The sequence below is a fragment of the Leuciscus leuciscus genome, assembly GCF_965113295.1.
Source record: "Leuciscus leuciscus genome assembly, chromosome: 17".
NCBI lineage: Eukaryota > Metazoa > Chordata > Actinopteri > Cypriniformes > Leuciscidae > Leuciscus > Leuciscus leuciscus.
Genome location: NC_138741.1, coordinates 36233592 through 36254411, shown reverse-complemented (window position 1 = coordinate 36254411; position 20820 = coordinate 36233592). Strand labels below are relative to the sequence as shown.

At 39.1% G+C, this 20820-nt stretch overlaps 1 protein-coding gene across 4 annotated transcripts in view; it reads right to left on the bottom strand.

Annotated features, from left to right (window-relative positions):
• LOC309479489 (uncharacterized protein) overlaps window positions 1-20820 on the bottom strand; it is a 53708-nt gene that overhangs the window by 18436 nt on the left and 14452 nt on the right. The window contains exons 6-7 of one of the 4 annotated variants that reach the window (XM_082143678.1): window positions 18814-19569; window positions 17169-18569 (exon numbers count right to left, since the gene is read on the bottom strand). The exons of the other annotated variants lie outside the window; for them this stretch is intronic. Of the exons in view, the coding sequence (XP_081999804.1) occupies window positions 19541-19569 (29 nt within the window). The 3' untranslated portion in view covers window positions 17169-18569; window positions 18814-19540. Of the gene's footprint in view, window positions 1-17168; window positions 18570-18813; window positions 19570-20820 lie in introns of those variants that run through there. 4 annotated transcript variants of the gene reach the window in all.

The window sequence follows — 20820 nt, the reverse complement described above, 5'->3', positions numbered from 1 at the left end:
TTTGTTTCTGGTCCCGCTTCTGATGCCACGATGCCATCAAGCTGTATCTCTGGTCGTAATCAGTCCTTCACTGACCAATCAGCGTTCATTAGCAGAATGCTAGCGTGTTATGGGCAACAACAACTCAACCTGTAAGAAATCGAAAGAACATAAGTACTCGTTCATTCAACTTTCGACCTATAACCCATGTTGAACTTGCAAAACCTACAATCAAATCTGAGATTTCTCAACGGCAATCGGGTGAAAGAGACAGATTTAGCCGTCTAGCCCCTTTGACTCCCATTCATTTTGCACTCATGGCGAGCGCCCCCCAGTGGAACTCTGGTGGAACTACAACCAAAATTCGGTACAATAGGACTTAATAGGGAGTGGGCAGGCTCTCCGTAGACGGGCTCTGGTTGCACCGCACAGCATTTTCACCCCTTGTCCCGCACGTCGCATATTGAGAAAATGTCCCTCATTTTCATCAGTCTGTTGGTTTTTAATTATCATATGTAGAAAACGTGCATGCGTTATTTTGCCTTTTTAAGAAAGCATTTTATTTATAATTTTTCCGGCGTAGTTTTCCCCCTATATTTAACAGCGCTTCATCAGAAGTACAAATACAACAGCCGTTTTCTAAATCCTATCCAATGGTTGAAAAGAAAGGAGTAAACACGGTCACTGGAAGGTTGTGACGGCTGTCAATCAAAATGTGGAGCGGTGATTCGTTCCATGTGTTTCCTGTCAGAAAACAAATGGATAATTCGGTAAATTCTACAGAATTTATGCCCTTCTGTGGTTGTTTTAATTAACATCCTTTGAAAGTTTTTGGTTTAATATATTCTTAATGGTCCGTGTATCATCTGAACATTTCATTTGGAGTGGAATAACTAGAAATGAAAAGACGGATCGTTTATTCGTTTAGTTTAATAAACGGAAAATGAGATTTCGGCTCGATTTCTCATTTTTCGTTTGTTGTTTACAAATCAGTTTATGGCTTTGATATTTAGTTCGCACATGTGGGCGGAGCTGAAACGGCCCTTTCATCTGATTGGTCAAACCGCTTCGTCTTCAGTACAGCCAGAATAAGAGTCCGTACGGCACACTCAAATCCCACTTTAATAAGCTTTTGCACCACTCGCTGACATTTGATGCAGAAATATGTTGCTGGGAACACAATTAGTGCTGCTGCGATGCTTCGCTTCTAATGTACGACACTTGAGAGATCGCAAGCCATAGGCTACAATATGCTGACATGGAGTTTGGGGTTTTATGTATTATTTCTATAGACTCAAGAGCAACGTATGATTTTTTTTTTGTACTGTAGGTGAGGTCCTATATGTCCCTTCGATAAATGAAAATAGTTCAGTATCTCTAAACTTAAAATGTAGGCAATTTTTTTTTTTACTCTAGGCTATAATTACTGTATGAGCATCAAAAATAACATGATATACATGACCATGATAACATGTCTAACCTTTGTCTCTCTCTCTCTCTCTCTCTCTCTCTCTCTCTCTCTCTCTCTCTCTCTCTCTCTCTCTCTGTGTGTGTGTGTGTGTGTGTGTGTGTGAGAGAGAGAGAGAGAGAGAGAGAGAGAGAGACACCTGAATAAATAATTGTGAAAATAGATAGAAATGTAACAGTATGACTGTAAGCGTTGAGGACTCAGTTCACACAAATAGAATGAGATAAAAAAAGATAATTGAATCAGTTGAACTTGTAGGATACTGAATACCTGACAAAATTATCAGGGTTTGAGAGTAACAGTTGGATTGCATTTCTAATCCAAAGTAAACTATTAACAACATTTTTTTTTATAACCAGTAATTTAGTGTATTCTAGCCTATAACGTTAACAGTACAGTTCATATTCATATTTCAATTTAAGGCCTATAATACAAGAATAGCAATTAATGAATTGTGATCTGAGGAGAGTTTCTGCAGTGGTTCAAATTAAAATCAGTGTTAAACAAATAATTCAAAATTAACCATTTAAAACCAAGCCTTTTAACACTGTAAAATATAAGACAGCACTTTTTAAGTTATTATTGTTACATGCTCAATTGTTTGATGTTTCTCTGAGATTTGCTAATTTCTTTCAAGGTATTATTTATTCCCACTGTTTTATGCATATAATGTTTGTCCATCAAAGCTCTGGTAGTATTTTCTAACAACTAAAATACTTTCTTTATGTTGTTTTCATTTGTCATGAACTCTATATTTTAAGATGTACTAGGTGTTGATAAATCACATTCAATTAATGTAAAGGGCCTATGTCAGGGGTGTCCTGTCCTGCAAAGTTTAGCTTCAACCCAATAAACACATCTGAACCAGCTAAGCAAGTCTTCAGGATTACTAGAAATATACAGGCTATACACTCTCAGAAACAAAGGGTACAAAAGCCGTCACTGGGATGTTATATATATACTGTATATAAGGCTACCACCCCAGTTACAGCTTTTGTTCCTGATGAATTGTGTTGGAATAGGCTGGAGCTAAACTGCAGGACATTGGTCCTCCAGAAGCGTGATTGGTCACCATTGGCTTGGGTTAACCGTTAAATGTTGTTAAATCTATAAATGAATCTGCACAGCTGGGTGTCTGCAGGCAGATGTGTGAGTCAGTCAATACAATTGAAAATGTAATGTGCAAAATGTTTTTTATTTTCACAACAATGCATGCAACCAAAACTGAACATGATTTGAGAGCGACACCAAGTTAACACATCCACATTGGGGAATGCTCACCCAAAACACAAACAACCCCACCCCCAAAAGTCATCCATAGGATTGCTCTCTGTTACATATTTTGTCCCAAAAATAAATCAGCTACAATGCGGAGCAGACACAGAAATGAAGGGGTTACACCATAAAACATCCACAATGCAGAACGAATACAAAAACACACACATATAGGCCTACACACACACACACACACACACACACACACACACACACACACACACACACACACACACACACACACACACACACACACACACACACACACACACACACACACACACACACACACACACACACACACACACACACACACACATATAGGCCTACACACACACAACACCATGTTCAGGTTTGACTGTATTGTAAAAAACAATGATATTTCAGATACTTTGACTAAAGATTTTTTTTTTATTGTTATAATAATGATTTTATAATGTCTAAACACAAATCTAAATGAAAACTTGATGAAGATGAATACCTACTATGATGGAAACAATGGAAATGGCAAACGAGCCAGTGAGTGATGCGCTGCTGCCATCTAGTGGCTGTCCTTCAAATGTCATGTTATTTTAATTTTAAATGTGTTTGCTTTCCAGTAGATGGCAGCAATCTTCCACTAAAACATGGCACATTGTCCATGCTATCTCCATGAACGAAAAAAAGAAATTAAATTAGATATAAATTATAACAAATGCAAATACATTTTGCATACGAGAGTTACATTAGGTATGTTTTTTTTTTTTTTTAAATACACTTGTTATTAATCAGTCCTATGAGTTATGAGCTCAGTTTGTAGAAATTATACTTGGAATAATACTTAATTAGGAAGAGCACACAGCAGCTTCTGGTGTCACACACACACACACACACACACACACACACACACACACACACACACACACACACACACACACACACACACACACACCTACTGATTTCATTAAAAGGCGAGTGGGAAATGTTATGGATATGTTATCACGGTCATGTTTATCATTGTTTTTAAGTCCAATCCTTGTTGCCCATACAATAATAGGCTATGAGTAAAACATTTTATTTTTATCCATTTTATATAAGATATTTTCATTGCATTTTTCAATGGGACAATGAAACACAGGTAGGACCTACTTCCAAAATCAGTGCTCTTAAATAGGCTATAAAACCCCAAACTCCATGTCAGCATATTGTAGCCTATGGCTTGCGATCTCTCAAGTGTCGTACATTAGAAGCGAAGCATCGCAGCAGCACTAATTGTGTTCCCAGCAACATATTTCTGCATCAAATGTCAGCGAGTGGTGCAAAAGCTTATTAAAGTGGGATTTGAGTGTGCCGTACGGACTCTTATTCTGGCTGTACTGAAGACGAAGCGGTTTGACCAATTAGATGAAAGGGCCGTTTCAGCTCCGCCCACATGTGCAAACGAAATATCAAAGCCATAAACTTATTTGTAAACCACAAACGAAAATCAAGAAATCGAGCCGATAATCTAATTTTCCGTTTATTAAACTAAACGGGGGAAAAAAAACGAATAAACGATCCGTCTTTTCATTTCTCTTTATTCCATTCCAAACAGGAAATGAAATGATCAGATGATACACGGACCCTTAATATATAAGACTGTCAATGATCTAATTTTATGTTGTTTTGTATTTTATTTGTTCATTATTAAGTTTGTTGGATTTTAGTTGGACTTGGTCAGAACTGTTTCAAAAATAGTGATCTGCATGATGCCTGCTACCTTTGGGCTCAGTGATGTTGAATTTAAATGACATGTAAAATAAAGACATGTTATTGTAGTGATAGTATAGTTGTATATGCAGAAACTAACCACTAGGTGTCAGTATTATTATACTTACCTGCAGAATATACAGACAGTGAGTGAGACGATCACATGTGTTGTTGCTGTTCCTGCTAGCGACCTGAAAGTGAATTAAAAGATAAGTTTAATTACAAACAGTTTCTTCATTGAAATAAGAAACATTACATGGTACCAGGAGTGGTGATAATCACCAACATTGACAGTCGTCATGGAAAGTGTTAAACCGCCTGACGCTGTAAACTGGACTGGAAACATTGATCACGAATGGCGTATGTTCAAACAGAGATTCACGCTGTATTTGCAAGCAGTGGGCTTGGATGAAGCGTCGGATGCACGCAAGATTGCATTGCTTCTCACCGTCGCGGGACCTCAGTCAATAGAAGTGTTTAACACACTCGTGTTTGCACAAGCCGCGGACAAAGGCAAATATGACGTGGTGATGGAAAAGTTTGATTTGCACTGCACACCAAGAAAAAACGAGACTTTTGAGAGGTATGTTTTTCGCTCTCGTCTACAACAACAAGGAGAGACGTTTGACAGTTTCTTAATTGATTTAAAGTTGAAAGCTAAAACATGCAATTTTGGACTGTTGCAAGATTCAATGGTCCGTGACCAAATTGTGTTCGGCATCAATGATAAAAAAGTGAGAGAGAGGCTTTTGAGAGAGACGGAGCTAACCTTGAATGAAGCAGTGCGGATATGTCATGCCAGTGAGATAGCTATTCAGCATGCTAAAACCTTTGGTGAACACACAAAGATGAGCGGGAGTGACAATTCAGCCGTAGCTGCAGTAACAGAGAAGATGCAGAAAAGCGGAATGAGTAAACTGAAACAGCAGAAAGAACTGTTTAACTGTAAGAGATGTGGCAAAAGACACCTGCCAAAGCAGTGCCCAGCTTATGGCAAAGTCTGTGCTAAATGTAAAGGGCAGAATCATTTTGCCAAACAATGCTTTTCGAAAGGTGGACAAAGTCAGAGAGAGCGTGTGCATGCAGTAGAAGAAACATCCCTCAGTGACACATTCTTCGTTGGAATGGTGCAGCAGGCCGATATCAGTCAAGAAAGAACAGAACAGACTGATGTGAATAGTGTTGCACGGGACAAGTGGGTGACTGCTCTGGAAATAAATGGAGTAACAGTATCACTCAAGCTAGACACAGGAGCAAAAGTCAATCTGATTTCAGAGTATGATGTCGGAGCAATGAAAATCAAGCCGCGCATAAGTCAGAAAACTGTGCAACTCAAAGCCTATAATGGCCAGAACATTCCAACAAAAGGAACATGTACTCTCAGAGTAAAAGTTAAAAACAAAGAACATTACCTCATGTTTGTGGTTGTTCCAGATGGCCATGATTCTGTGTTGGGAGACAAGGCATGTGAAGATCTGGGTCTGGTAAGAAGAATATACACCATAAAGAATGGAGAAACACAGAACAGTGTGGAACAAATCGTGAAACAGTTTCCAGACATCTTTGAAGGGTTTGGAGTATTACCATTCACCTACAAAATACAGTTGAAACAAGATGCACAGCCAGTAGTTCACGCACCAAGACGGGTTCCAACACCACTTCGTGAAAAGCTGAGGCAAGAGCTGGATAAAATGACAACAATGGGAGTCATAGAAAAAGTGGAAGAGCCAACGGAGTGGGTTAATTCGATGGTGTGTGTGAAGAAAGCCAATGGTGATCTACGTATTTGTATGGATCCAAAGGACTTAAATGCAAACATACAGAGAGAACATTATCAGATTCCGACACGGGAGGAAATTATAAGTGAGATGGCAGGTGCTAAGTTTTTCACGAAGCTGGATGCATCTCAGGGCTTCTGGCAGCTGAAACTACATGAGGACAGCACAAGGTATTGCACATTCAACACGCCCTTTGGCCGTTACTCCTTCTTGAGGATGCCGTTCGGAATTTCCTCAGCTCCTGAAGTATTCCACAGGGCTATGGAACACGTAATCGAAGGCATCGAGGGCGTGCGTGTTTATGTGGACGACATTGTATTGTGGGGATCCACAATAGAACAGCACAACAAGAGGCTCATGGACGTCCTACAGCGTGTAAGGAAGTATGGGCTCAAGTTAAATAGGAACAAGTGTCAGTTTGGAGCGAAGGAAATCACGTTCCTTGGAGATACGCTGTCAGAAAGGGGTGTGGAACCAGACAAGAGTAAGATACAGGCTATACTCAAAATGCCCAGACCCACAGACAGAAAAGCGGTATTGAGAGTGATGGGGATGATCAATTTCGTCGGGAAGTTCATACCTAACCTGTCTTCAAAAACTGTTTATTTGAGAGAACTGTTGTGCGATAAAGGCGAGTTCAAATGGACAGCTGATCATGAACAAGAATGGGGACGACTGAAGACTCTCCTCACTACAGAGCCTGTTCTGACGTTCTTTGACCCGACAAAGAAGACAAAGATCTCGACGGATGCTTCCAAAGATGGAATGGGTGCAGTTCTACTGCAGGCGGATGGAGAGAATTGGAGGCCAGTCGCATATGCCTCGAGAACGATGACTCCGACGGAACGTCGCTATGCACAGATTGAAAAAGAGTGCCTGGGCTTAGTGTATGGATTGGAGAAATTTCACGGCTATGTGTACGGCTTACCGACATTTGTGGCAGAGACAGATCACAAACCATTAATTGCCATCATTAAAAAGAACTTGAACCAAATGTCTCCAAGAATCCAGCGACTGATGATGCGACTGCAGAGGTATGATATGGAGCTAATGTACACTCAAGGGAAGCATCTAGTTCTGGCGGATGCTCTGTCCAGAGCTGTGGAACAGAGTGGAAAATGTGAAAGTTCCACAGAGGCTGATGTGACTCAGCATGTGAACATGGTAGCTGAAGCTCTTCCAGTCACAGACACAAAACTCAAACAGATTGCAGTGGAGACTGGAAAAGATAAATGTCTGCAATTGGTCATCACAAATCTGAATGAAGGTTGGCCTAGAGGAAAATGTGCTCAGTACTACAACATCACAACAGAGTTGAGTGTTGTTAAGGGACTTCTGCTGAGACAAGACAGGATCATTATCCCTCAGTCACTGAGACAGGAGATGTTAAAAAAACTGCACGAGGGACACCTTGGGGCCGAGAAATGTAAAAGAAGGGCTAGAACTGCAATCTACTGGCCCGGAATAAACGCAGACATCGACAGGATGGTGTCAACCTGTGATACGTGCTTGAAGCATCATGCTAAGCAACAAAAGGAGCCAATGATCATCACTGATCCACCGGATGAACCATGGCAGAAAGTTGGGACGGACTTATTCTTCCTGGACGGACGAAACTATTTGCTGGTGATAGACTATCTGTCAAACTACCCAGAGATTGCGTTGCTTTCCAATACATCTTCTGCTTGTGTGATAACACACATGAAATCCATCTTTGCGAGACACGGCATTCCGCAGGTGGTTTGCAGTGATAATGGGCCATGCTACAGTGGAAGGGACTTCCAGAAGTTTGCTGAGGAATATGGGTTTCAACACGTGACATCGAGCCCATTATATCCGCAGTCGAATGGAAAGGCAGAGAAAGGAGTTCACATAGTGAAACTACTACTCAAGAAAGCAGTGGACAGTCAATCAGATCCTTATTTAGCTCTGCTGAATTACCGTGCTTCTCCACTAGAACACGGTGTGTCTCCTGCTGAAATACTGATGGGGCGCAGATTACAAACCACACTTCCGTGCTTAGCAACACAAAACAAGAGAAAGTACCTGAAAAGAAAACAAAAGCACCTGAAACTGAGACAAAAAGCGAACTATGACAAGGCATCAAAAAGCCTAGAACCACTCTCCAATAACGACACAGTAAGACTTGAGGATTCCAGTACCTGGACTAAAAGAGCCACAGTCCTGGAGGAGGTGAAGCCAAGGTCTTACACTGTCAGGACAGAAGATGGTCAGATCCTGAGGAGAAACCGGAGGAGTTTGCTAAAAACAAAAGAGACAGTAGAGAATACACATACAGGTGACACTGACTGTGCAGAGTCAACATCTGAAACACTTCCAGTACTGCATCACAATGAGCAAGCTAAAGAAATGCATTCACCCGTGCTGAGAAGATCCAACCGCACAGTAAAGCCTCCTGATAGACTGAACCTCTGAATATTGCTTAAACAGATCAGAAGCATTAGAATGTTCATAAAAGAAAAGATAAAAGAAAATGTAATCTGTTGATTATTGTTACTGTGATTGTAAAGTAAATAATTCTGGAGATTGTTATTTGATACATTACATCCTGTATAATGTGTACAGTGCTTACTTAGTGGTTAGATAATCCAGAAGTTATTAGTTGTAATAACTTGTTCTTTATGTCTAATGGAGAGGGGATGTAGTGATAGTATAGTTGTATATGCAGAAACTAACCACTAGGTGTCAGTATTATTATACTTACCTGCAGAATATACAGACAGTGAGTGAGACGATCACATGTGTTGTTGCTGTTCCTGCTAGCGACCTGAAAGTGAATTAAAAGATAAGTTTAATTACAAACAGTTTCTTCATTGAAATAAGAAACATTACAGTTATGTTACATTGTTGTGCAATGGTGTTTTCTGGAAGGGACTAAAGAACAAAGAATTTTTATCAGCTGAAAGGCAGAATACAAATGTTTTAATTTAGATCAACATTAGGCTATATAACAGTTTCAGGTTATGTTTTAGTGTCGGTAACATGTCCCACATTGTCCCACACAAACTTATAATCGTCCCACATTTGGTTTGTTTGATGGTGGTCACCCTAGTTTCTGTTCATGCGTTCCTTCTGTAACATTAACGTTCCGAAAACTGTTTGATTAGAAAAAAATACCGGTTAATAATGTCCTTTAAAAAATAAATACAAAATTGACCTATACTTTAATAATAAAAAGTACGAAGCTGGAAGGGGCAGTCACACTACACTTTTTGTTCCATTGACTTCCATTAAAGCTACACTGTGTAATTTTTTTAGTTGATTCTTAGCAAAAAACACTTAGTTCTTTCAAAAATATATGTGCTCATTAATGTATATTTACTTCTTTCAAGTAATAAAGTATTCTCATAAGTTTATAATCTGCCATTGAAAGTACATACGGGTGAGGGGTTCGAATGCCGGTCGCCATGTTGCCCCTCCATCTTGAAACTACATTAGCCAAAGAGGGACATACCTGTAAATTCAAGCTTCGCCTTTCGCGCTTCACACTCAGTGACGGAGAGACGAATGCGAGGGGGAGATTACTCGCGACTGCCGGCAGATTTGAAAGATTGCTGATGGAGGATCACGCCTATTTTCGAGGATATGTAGCCGAGTCGCCAAGGAAGCGAAAGAGAGAATTAAAACGTCAACGCGACAGGCAAATCAGCAAGACCAAAGTCAATACTGGAGTAACTTTTCCCAGATGGAAAGAGCTCATGAGGAGCAAAGATTTTAAAACGGACGCCGAAGTTGCCTGCTTTCCTCTCGAGAGGTAATCCAGCCTATTTGTGTAAATTCGTTTTAAAAAGTTTTATAGTTGCTTGTCTAACCATAGCATGGTTGTGCATAACGCCAGAACGACCTCTAGTATAACTTGTGTTACTTTTCCTCACGTCAATGGTGAAAAAGTATTGTTTACCTTGTAACATAAATCTGTGCTGCGACGGATCACAGGTGATAGTTTTAAAGGCGCTATTGGACGAAGTCGAACTGGAAGCCATGTTAATCTTGAAATAATACGGCCACCGTAGGAGTTAAAACGCCCTCGAAATTGAAAGGAACAGAAACTAATATTCACTGGATAGTCATATACAATTTCACCGCTAGATGGGGGAAAATATCACACAGTGTAGCTTTAATATGTATACGAAGCTGGAGACTGGAAACACATACTCGTGTAGAAAAGTTTGGTATTTTATCACTGCATTATCACTGCATTATCACTGCATTATCCCTGCATTATCACTGCATTATCACTGCATTATCACTGCATTATCACTGCTTGGTTGTAAGTTCTGCACTCCTTCACAAACTTTAATCATTCCGGCCATTATTTCCTTTATTTCTCATTTTAACTGCAAGAAGACGTCCTGTTTGCTCTCCTCAACCAATGTTGTTGTATCTGGGGCTGGTTTTAACTGTACGGTTGCCTTTCCTCCCCAACAGAACAATCTGGTGCCGCTCTAACCATACCCCAAAGTTCCCTACGCAATCCTGCATCACAGAGCCCTAAAATAAGTTAGTCCCGTAAGATATTCCCCCTAGTGGTGCCTATTCTCCAACCGACTGCTCAATTCATGAAGTGCCAAGGCAAACTGCCTAGCATTCTCATCTGTCCTTTGTTTACGAGTAAAAAATTATGAAATATAATTTTGTTTCCATCAGGCAATGATTGAGACTGTCAGCACTTGGAATTTTTAAAGGGAAAAAAAGGCCAGACTTTGTTTGTTTTTTTGCCTACAACCAATCAGCCTTAAAACAGAACCGGTTTTACACATGAAGAAAACTCATTGCTTGGTCACCGGATTCATGGAGGCCTAGGCATTAAAGCCCTTCATTCGGCTTTATATTTGTTGATGTGTGGACAGGAAAGGCAGTTGAATAGTCTTGCCAGATAATGAAGTGAAGTTAAAGTTGTAACAGGTAGCCTATTATCACCTATATATTTAACCTGATGAAAAATTAAATGGTGATCTAATATTGAAGGCCTCTTTTGGTGACTGGATTGGAGAATGTGGGGTACCCTGGATCTATAATGCTGGCCTTCCTGAAATGCCCAGAGTTTACAGCCTGGTCTTTAAAAACTTCATTTATCCTCTATGGTATAAGAAGCCTACATATCTTAAGTCAATTATGAAACTGTAATGTACGGTGGCCCAGTAGTGTACAACACAACAAAATTTAAAAAGCAAACATATATTCACAACACAACGAAATAGCCGCAACACAACGGAAATGCTCCCGACCACTAGGGGTCAGTGTCGGCACTGAAAAGCCGATATTTCCTCGGGAGTCGAGACACGATAAGAGATTCTCTGTGTAAGTGATGTGATCTTAATGTGTAATTGATTTTTAAATTAACAAAATATTTGTACTAAATGTTTTGATATCCTGAGAATCTTAATGTATTGATTCATGAAACGAGCAGAAGATAGATACATTAATTTCGATTTAGACAATTTTTCTCTGCTCTTGTTTCATGAACACCCACTGATAGTTAACGTTAGCTGAACTGTTATCATTTCAACCGTTGTCTTCCTATGCTGGCATGTTTTGTCTACTATTTGAGAACTATTACAGCCTTTTGCAGCTCGTGTGGCTCTAATGTCCAGTTTTTGGCTGAAGAAGTTGAACTTGGTAAGTACGCGTTAAGTCTGCCTTGGCACCTAAAGTGTAAGTCTAAGGGCCTGTCCCAATACCTCCCCTTACCCTAGATTTCTGCCCTAACCCTTGTTTTTGCGCGTTCTCGTGTAGGGGTAGGGTGTCCCAATACTCTAAAGAGCAAGGGGGAGTGCTATTCTCCCCTTAAAATCAACCCTCAAAACATAGTGCGGTCTGATGCAGGCTTAAAACGAAGTGGAAGATGAAATTACCCAGGATACCTTGCAGACTCAGCAAGCCGGTAAATTTTTTTAAACAAGATGGCGGATACCGCTGGAAAGGAACAATTGAATTTTAAGTATATTTTCGCAAATAAGCATGTTAAAATTTCTAAATATGTTGGAATATGTTAGTTTGATGCACATCCAATGGACTGTTAAGTTTTGAACACTAATGTTAGAAAATATTTCACGAAGCTATCTATCTGACGATGTTCATGATATCTGCGAGTACTTCGAGAGAGTCTGCCCATCAAATATACATCAGATCTGGGTAGTTCATCTAATTTTATTTTCGATTTTGGCTTCCAAGGATGTTAAAAAGAAGATGTGAGGTAAAACGATTAAAAACTAGCCGCGTTCGTCTAGTGTTTCATCTTTTTTCTTTACTGCGCGCTGTCACTTCTTCCTAACGTTAAACCCAAACAGCACTGAGCACAATCAGTGATTGTTGTAAAATGCAGTGTCTGCTGATTCTAAATTGCGGGAGGTGTTTGATTGTAAAAAGAGCTTTTATAAGCACAATGATCCGCGCAAGAGACGTACGCTGTTCCCATGGCGGCGCGCGCGCGTTCAGAAACGGACTGCAACGAGACAAGCAAACTATACTTTGGGTTTCATGTGCGCGTCTAAACGATCAAATACAGACAAAAATATGGCTAAATGACCGGTTTGGAGATTCACTTTAACACAGTTTATGTCTTAAATGGGAGTTAGTTGTGGAATAGTTGGGAGAAAATGTGTATTATTAGATCTGCATTCGGTCTTAAAGTGGCAGCGTCTAATAAACCTGCTAATGATTACACCTTTAATGTGAATACAACAACTAAAGGCAAAGAGAAAATTAATCCCAGCTCTTGAATGAATAACTTTAGCTTTAATAAGCATTAATCTATCTATAATAAACTATGCTGTGTTATTTTACATTTGATTACTTTATTAGATTTCTAGCATATTATTATGGATACTTATATCCTGATCATAACTGGGATAGTTATGTGCATGTATTCACATAGTAGTGGTGTCCCATTTCATAGGGAAAGATCTTAAACTCCACTTCCCTCGTTGAGGGGACTTTACTTTCGAGGGCACTCAAAACCAAGTGGAAGTTTTAAGGGGGGAGAAATGGGACAGGGCCTAAACCTTGAGTTAGTGTTATTGGAGCACACTGTTTATTAACTGAATTCTTAGGCAGGTGTTTCTACCAATTAAAGTTGTTACTCAATAATACTCTTTCTATTATATATTGAAAGCTTTAGTGTGTCAAATTAAATTTAGTATTATGTATGTCCTTCTTTGTTTGTGAGGACGATCTTCTTCGGAAGAGATGGACACAGTTACAGTGTCATTGTGGATTTCTCGATATCGAAGCACAACATTAAAATGAGCCTTCGTACCCTGAAAAAAAAAAAAGTGAACAGACTGTCCTTGTAAAAACGGAAAAACTACTCGCCTTTGGACATTGTCCGGACAGCTATTATTGACTGAGTTGAATGGACCCTGCGTCAAAAAAACAATCTTACAGTGAGAAGGCAAGATGTAATGCTTATGATGGCAGACCTTGATCCATAAGGCATTGAACAACACTCAAGAAGAAGATTTGTGAGAAGGGTTTACCATTCTCTGGGGCCAAATCATGTCTGGCACATTGATGGCTATGACTAATTAAAGCCCTGTAACCCTGTTGCTTTTAGTTGCCATCTCGTTTTGAATATTGCTTTGATTCTTCTCACTTTACGTTTTCTTTCTGCCTTTTGATGGCGTTTTGATAGAGTAAAGTGGACAGGTTAAATGTCACGTGAAACAACACCTATGTAACTCGATGTATAGATACCCCAGGTAAGAAAGTGAATGCCCTCTGTATGTTTTGTATTAGTTAGAGTAATTACAGTAAGTTAGGGTGTTTGACGCTGAAGATTTGATGTATTCTCCTTTATTTATTTTATTAGTTAGATTAGAGGTTTAATTACAAGTTAGAATGAGTTTTGTTTTGTTCTTTTCATTTCTTTGGCTTCACTAATTGCGTCCCCTTTTTCTCTTGGGTTATTTATTTATCTTATATCTTTTTGATCTGTAAATGTTTTGCTTATTTTTCCTTGCTTATATTCACCATTATTATTATTACTATTTTCCATCTTTTTGGATAATTATTTCACTTATGTATAATAAATCATCTTTCTTTCACATCACTTCATTACGTGTTGTCTCTTGCCACCCCAATCACACCAAATGTTATCATGACCTCAAAGTTACCTCTTCTGGCCTTAGATCATAAGAGTTCGTAACAGATGTTACTCACGCAAAGTGACTGTGGCGCTAGCAATAACAACCCAGACATTATAGCTGCTTATTACCTACAGTGTGCCACTCAATTTGGAGTCATACCAAAGCTTCTTCGCACAGACTGTGGCACTGAAAATGGAAATATGGCTGCAATCCACTGTTCTGGGATCAGTCACACAGATGATGACCTTGCAGGGGCTTCAGGCCATATGTACAGTGTGACTCCTCAACCACAAACCAATGAATTGAAAGCTGGTGGTCATACTTCAGGAAAACAAAGGTGTAATAGTCCACACAGTCATGATATTTAGGGGTTTTATTTAATATACCTTTTCTTGCAGAATTTTAATTTAGTTTGAATCTAATATTCAATTAAAACACGTTATAAGAAAATAGCCCATTCAATTTATACCCGGCTTCACAGACAAGGCTAGTCCTAGATTAAAATGCATGTTTGAGCTGTTTTAATGAGAACGTATCTTAAAATATGTCAGTGCAATTGTTTTGTCACAAGATGCACACCAGTAATGTTTTTTTCTGGGACATGTTTATAAATATATATTCAGAGATCGACTACTTTTGACTGACAAAATTCCAGCCACCGGAAAACTGATAAAGTGAGTCCTAAAACCTTTCTTTTTAGTAAACTCTGTGTCCACAAACCATGCTGGAGTTCATGTGTAGAGCCTCTGGTGATACTTCAGCACAGTTTGATGTTGTGTCGAGCCGCATTAGTGTTTTAAAAATAGCGATTTTGATGCTATCATAGCAGTGCCCCATTCACTCCCATTCAAAAGGCATTTTGAACTAAAACGAAAATACAGTCAATCTTAAAAGTGGCGTTTCCATCCTATTTATGCTTTTACACGAAAGTTTGACTCGGGCAGATTAACAAAAAGAGCCTAGGTTCAATTTTGGCCAGAGTTACCCTTTAATGAATGCAAAGAACACTCACACCATTAGGGCAGTTAAAGGCACACTATGCAGTTTCCGTTTTTGTCAAACATCGACCCCTAGAGTCGCTGTAGAGTACTTGTGTTTAACATTACTGTCGTAAATACCACTCACGCAGAGCCGTCTCTGCACTCTTCCGACCGCGCTTTCTTCGTTTTCTTCGTCGACTCTGCCATGATTCACGTCTGAGGGTGCTTTCACACCTGCCTCATTTAGTTCGGTTGAATCGCACTAGAGTTCGTTTTCCCCATTGGTGCGGTTCGTTTGGGCAGGTGTGAATGCGGCAATCGCACTCGGGTGCGCACCAACAGCGGACCAAACAAACGAACTCTGGAGCGGTTCGTTTGTGGTGAGAACGTGATCTGACCTCGAACAGAACCAACTGCAAAAGAACTGCACATTTTTTAACTAAACCAGTTGCCGTAGTCAGCTGCGCTGTGCATTATGGGATGAGGAGAAATGTTTGTTGACAGATTGCACTTTAAGCATGGCAGCTCGCGGACACACTTGGAGTTGTGAGGAGTTGCGGAGCCTGATAGATATTTGGTCTGATGACCATATTAGGTCCCAACTGTCAAAAACCCACACAAGAACAGCGAAATATTTGCTTTGTTTAGCAAGCAGCTCAGGGAAAGGGGATTTAACAGGTCTGTGGAGCCTTCGCCAGCAGTGCATACAAGTGCGGGATGCACTTAATAAAACAGGCAGCTCAGGTAAGGAGAAAGACAAGTTCCCCTGGTACGATGACCTCGACAAAACACTTGGGACAAAACCTGACGTTGATCCGGTCGATGTTGTTGAGTCCTGTCGTGAAAATTTTAAACTGTATATTAAACTAACCATGTTTCTAACATCTAACCTTATTTGAACAGGATGTACTGTACGAAACCAATGGAAAACTTGTGTCTTTGACTGTGTGCGTATGTATATGTAAAAATAACAAAGTTTGGGAAATGAAACTAGACAGTCTGTTAGAATCTTGTGATTAACGAATGAAGTCATCATTAAAACAAAGTTTGCTTGTGCCAGTGACAGAGGAAAAGGGTTGGGGCTTTTGAACCAATCATATTGAAGGTGACATGTTAGTCTTATTTGTTTTCTCGATTCTATAAAAACTGTTGTATATGTGTTTTATGGTGGGATTCTCAATGGAATTAGTCTGAGATCCTCCGGCCTTGCTTCTTGGGAGAGATTCCCTGAGAACTGCTATAAGACTCTCCTGGCCGTTATTGAAGCATTTAGAGGACATTTGTCTGTCTGTTAATTTCTGCTGTGCAGCAGGTCAGTTTAGGGAAGCAAGTAAGTTAGGGTAAGAGACTCGGCCAGTTGTCGACTGAAGACGCAAGAGCTGGAGTATAAAAGTTATTAAGTGTCGATTTGTAGACGCTCTGTGTCGATGAGTAGACGCAACAGTTTTATTCTAAATAGTTGGGTTTAGGGGGAAAAATCCACTACAGTCCCATGATAGTTCAACATTGCCATCGTCAGATTACAATGATGCTACTGATGCTAGCACAGTTGACCGGGCTATACCGCACTGACACAGAGGTTGACGGTGAGTTTATTTAGTTTTTGCACTTGCCAATACCAACCACTTGTTTCAGAAGTTATGGCGTAACTTTAGGCATAGATAGTATACTTTGCCTTGCCAATATGACAGCCAGTTAGGATACTTCACATTAACCAAAAGCAGCTAAATAAACCTGTTGCTTGTTTTCATGTTATATTCTCTTCGTTATACTCACTCACTCACTCACACTGCATTGTGTATATAGCAACATGCATTGTGATATATTTTTTTCTGCATTAAAATGACACGAGTAACACAGAGAAATTGTGTATTTCAATAAACAGTGGGAGATTCAAGCAGCGTTTCCTGAGATGTCACAAACACCATTGCTGATGCAGGACTGTCTACTACAACATTTTATTTTCGAAATGGAGAAAAAGAATGTTTGTTCAGATGTGTCAACTTTACATTTGTTACTAATTAAACAGGAAATAAAACAGTATTTCAAACTAAAAAGTATTCCCATCCCATCCATTTTAAATCAGACAAAACTGGTTCAGTATGTGGTGGTTCCTATACTAGCACATAAGAATAAGTGAAAATGAACTCATCAAGGGAGATAACACACCTTAACTATTTAACATAGTGAATACTAAATGCAGAGTATTTGCAGGTGTTGGCCATTCATATAGTAGTGAAGTAGCTACACAATGCATTTCTAATGTCGTGTTGCTGCTGTGCGTGTCCCTGCTCATCATGTACAGATCCTTCTTCCTCTGCAACGGTTTCTGCCTCCAGAAATTCCTCCTTCTGTATCTCACAGAAATGATGCAGCACACAGCAAGCAGACACAATGCGGCTTACAAAAATTATGTGGGTCTCATTTTCTTTAAGAAGGCAACGCCAGCGTCCTTTGAGGCACCCAAAGGCACGCTCAATGGTCATACGGGCTTGCCTCAATCTGTGGTAGAAGTTGAGCTGCTGTGGTGTTACTGCTCCTCCCTCTGGGTAAGCTTTCATGAGCCAAGTTAGTAGAAGGTAAGCCGAATCACCCAAAAGAAAAACAGGCACGTCGACCCCCTCAAACGTTTCAGTCCAATGAGGTAAAAGAGTGCCTGCACTGCCACGCTCATACAATGATGAGAGGGAGAAAACACGGACATCGTGTATCTTACCTGGTCGTCCAACATTAATGTCTCATTCTATGGTCCACCACACCTTGCAGAATGATGGAATAGTCTCCCTTCCGATTGTAATAACAAGATGAGTTGTCAGGTGGAGCTCTGATCTTCATATGGCTTCCATCTATCGCACCTGCCACCTGAGGGAATCTCCATTTGTCACGAAAACCCTGTATTATCTGCCTGAACTCTGCTGCAGAGGCTTATGTACAGAGGCTTCATTACCACATTTATGGCAGTCACAACCTCTTGGGTGATAGTGCAACATGTTGATAACCCAACACCAAACAGTTGTGAGATGGATCTGTACTCCAGGTTTGTGGATAACCTCCAAATACAAATTGCAACACGAGCCTCTATAGGCACAGCCTGTCTGAATTGAGTGGTCTGTCATGTCAGCCAGGGCCGGAGAGTGTCAGTAGTTTGAAACTGCCTCTTCCCATTCTGAAGTTTTTCAGCCAATCATCGTCTGTCCAGGTGGCGTAGATGTGGGGCCACCAACTTTCATTATGTGGGTGTGTCCAAATGGCCCTGTGTTTAACAGAAAGATCTAGTCATTATGATAACTTTCAGAAAAATAACTCTTAATTTAAATTATTATTATCATATGTAAACTGCTTTCATTAATATTGTTAGATGAATTAGAGCTATGTTATTTTTGCTATTAGGATTTTACACCTTTAATAAGGTTTCTCACTTAACAAAATTACTTTATGCTATAACATATGCCTGTAATCTGGACAGATATTTTAAACTATATAAAAATTGAGTGCACCTCAAGGAAAGCTGCCTTTTTCTCATCTGTTTTATCTTCAACTGTTCCATTAATGCCAACTCTCCCAGTGAGGTGATCGTCCACCACCTGGACCTGGACCACCGTGAACAATAGAAACTGCAATCATCCGCCCAGCAAGGAAGTATTCATCTTCTCTGGCAGCTGTAGTAAACTGTTATTGTCCAGTTAGTATAAAACAAGACAATTATGAACAGGGCAGATAAAAGGTAGATGTAAGTAAATCATTTACTTGTGTTGTTAAAGGTGAGAAATGTCCTATTTTCTGGACCATCAAAGATTCTCCGTGCCCATAAACAGTCCATTAGGAGGGTTAGAAACTCGCATTTGGGAACACCTGTGTCCACTGCATCTTCAGTTGTGCCTTCGTCATCTGTGAATTTAACAAGCATGTTGTGTAATGGGTCGTATGATGCTTGAATCCACGAATTGCTCCATCCCAAACATTGGCTCTATTCATGTTGAATCTGCTGCAAGACGTTTTTATGATCTTCAATGAGAGATCTGACACAATATCTGCAGCAGTTAATACATCTGTGCTGTAATAAATAAAGAGGTTTTGATTAAGTTAATGATGAAATTAAAAAAAAATAGTCAATAAATTTGGGAACATGATATTGAGACGGAGTAATTAATAAATGAATTAAGAACATTTCTTCTTGAACATGTTGTCTGCTCTCATCTGACTCTTCCCAGTCACTTTAGATTATTATTGGTGCATAGAGACGTGTGTAACTGCTGTAAAAAGACAAAGATTAACAGGAATTTACATCAATGGACATACAAATGTAATTAGGCTACTTGTAAAGCAATCATGTGTGTGTTCTTGGATATTTGTTCAGTTTTTTCCTACAGTTATTAAAATAACATTAGAACTGACCATTATAAAGACAGACTACATTTTTTCATTTGTTGTAACAAAGTAACTTAGCAAGGTATGAACATTATGAACTTACTTGGTCCAAAAAAGGCAGAGAGAGATCAGGGGGTCTGAAAAACAACAACTATGGGTAACACTTTAGAATACTGTATCTTACTTATTGCATAACTAATAAGGAATTATTGAGGAACTAATAGGTAATTCTTTATTAACACTTAAGTCACTACTGTTAACTACTAAGGAAGATGTGTTAACTAATTAGTATGTAATAGAATTGTATGATTGTGTTAAGTTTCAGTTAGTTAATCAATAACTAATGAATTGTCATAACTCTTGAAGAACTATTATTAATTACCTATTAATTACTGTTCAAGAAAAATAAGTAAGAAGTAACTACTAATGAACAGTCATACACAGTAGTCACTACAATAAACCGTTTTATTTTAGCAGCGGAGTGGATGAAGTACACAAATCAAGTACTTGAGTAAAAGTACAGATAACCCAATAAAATATTACTCCAGTAAAATGATAAACTATTGGCCTATTCATTTTCAAAATTACCTTAGTAAAAGTACAAAGGTAATTACTTGAAAAGTAAAAAGCACTGATCAATGTTTTTTATTTTATTTTCTAGCCAGTTTTAGTCATTGTTCAGCACTAATAAGAAAGATAAGTGCAGACATTTACTAGGCTATATATTGATCTGCAAATAAGCAAACTTTTTATTTAATTAGCAAAATGTATCATAATGTATGATAACTTATCTATTTTACAAAGGTTTAGAAAATACCGTTAATAATGTGTTTTTTTACAGTAAGTTTGATTTGAGTCAGAAGTATGTGGTAATTCTGTATTAATTACTAATGAGTTCCCTATATTCTCACTTTAGAATACTGTTCCAGGTTCTAAGTAATTCCTGAAGAATTATCTAATAATTATTTGTTAATTACCAATTAATTTCCTTATATGTTCACTTTAGAATACTGTTTCAGGTTATAAGTAGCCTAATTCCTGGATAATTATTTGATCATTATTTATTAATTACTAATGAGTTCCCTATATTCTCACTTTAGAATACTGTTCCAGGTTCTAAGTAATTCCTGCAGAAT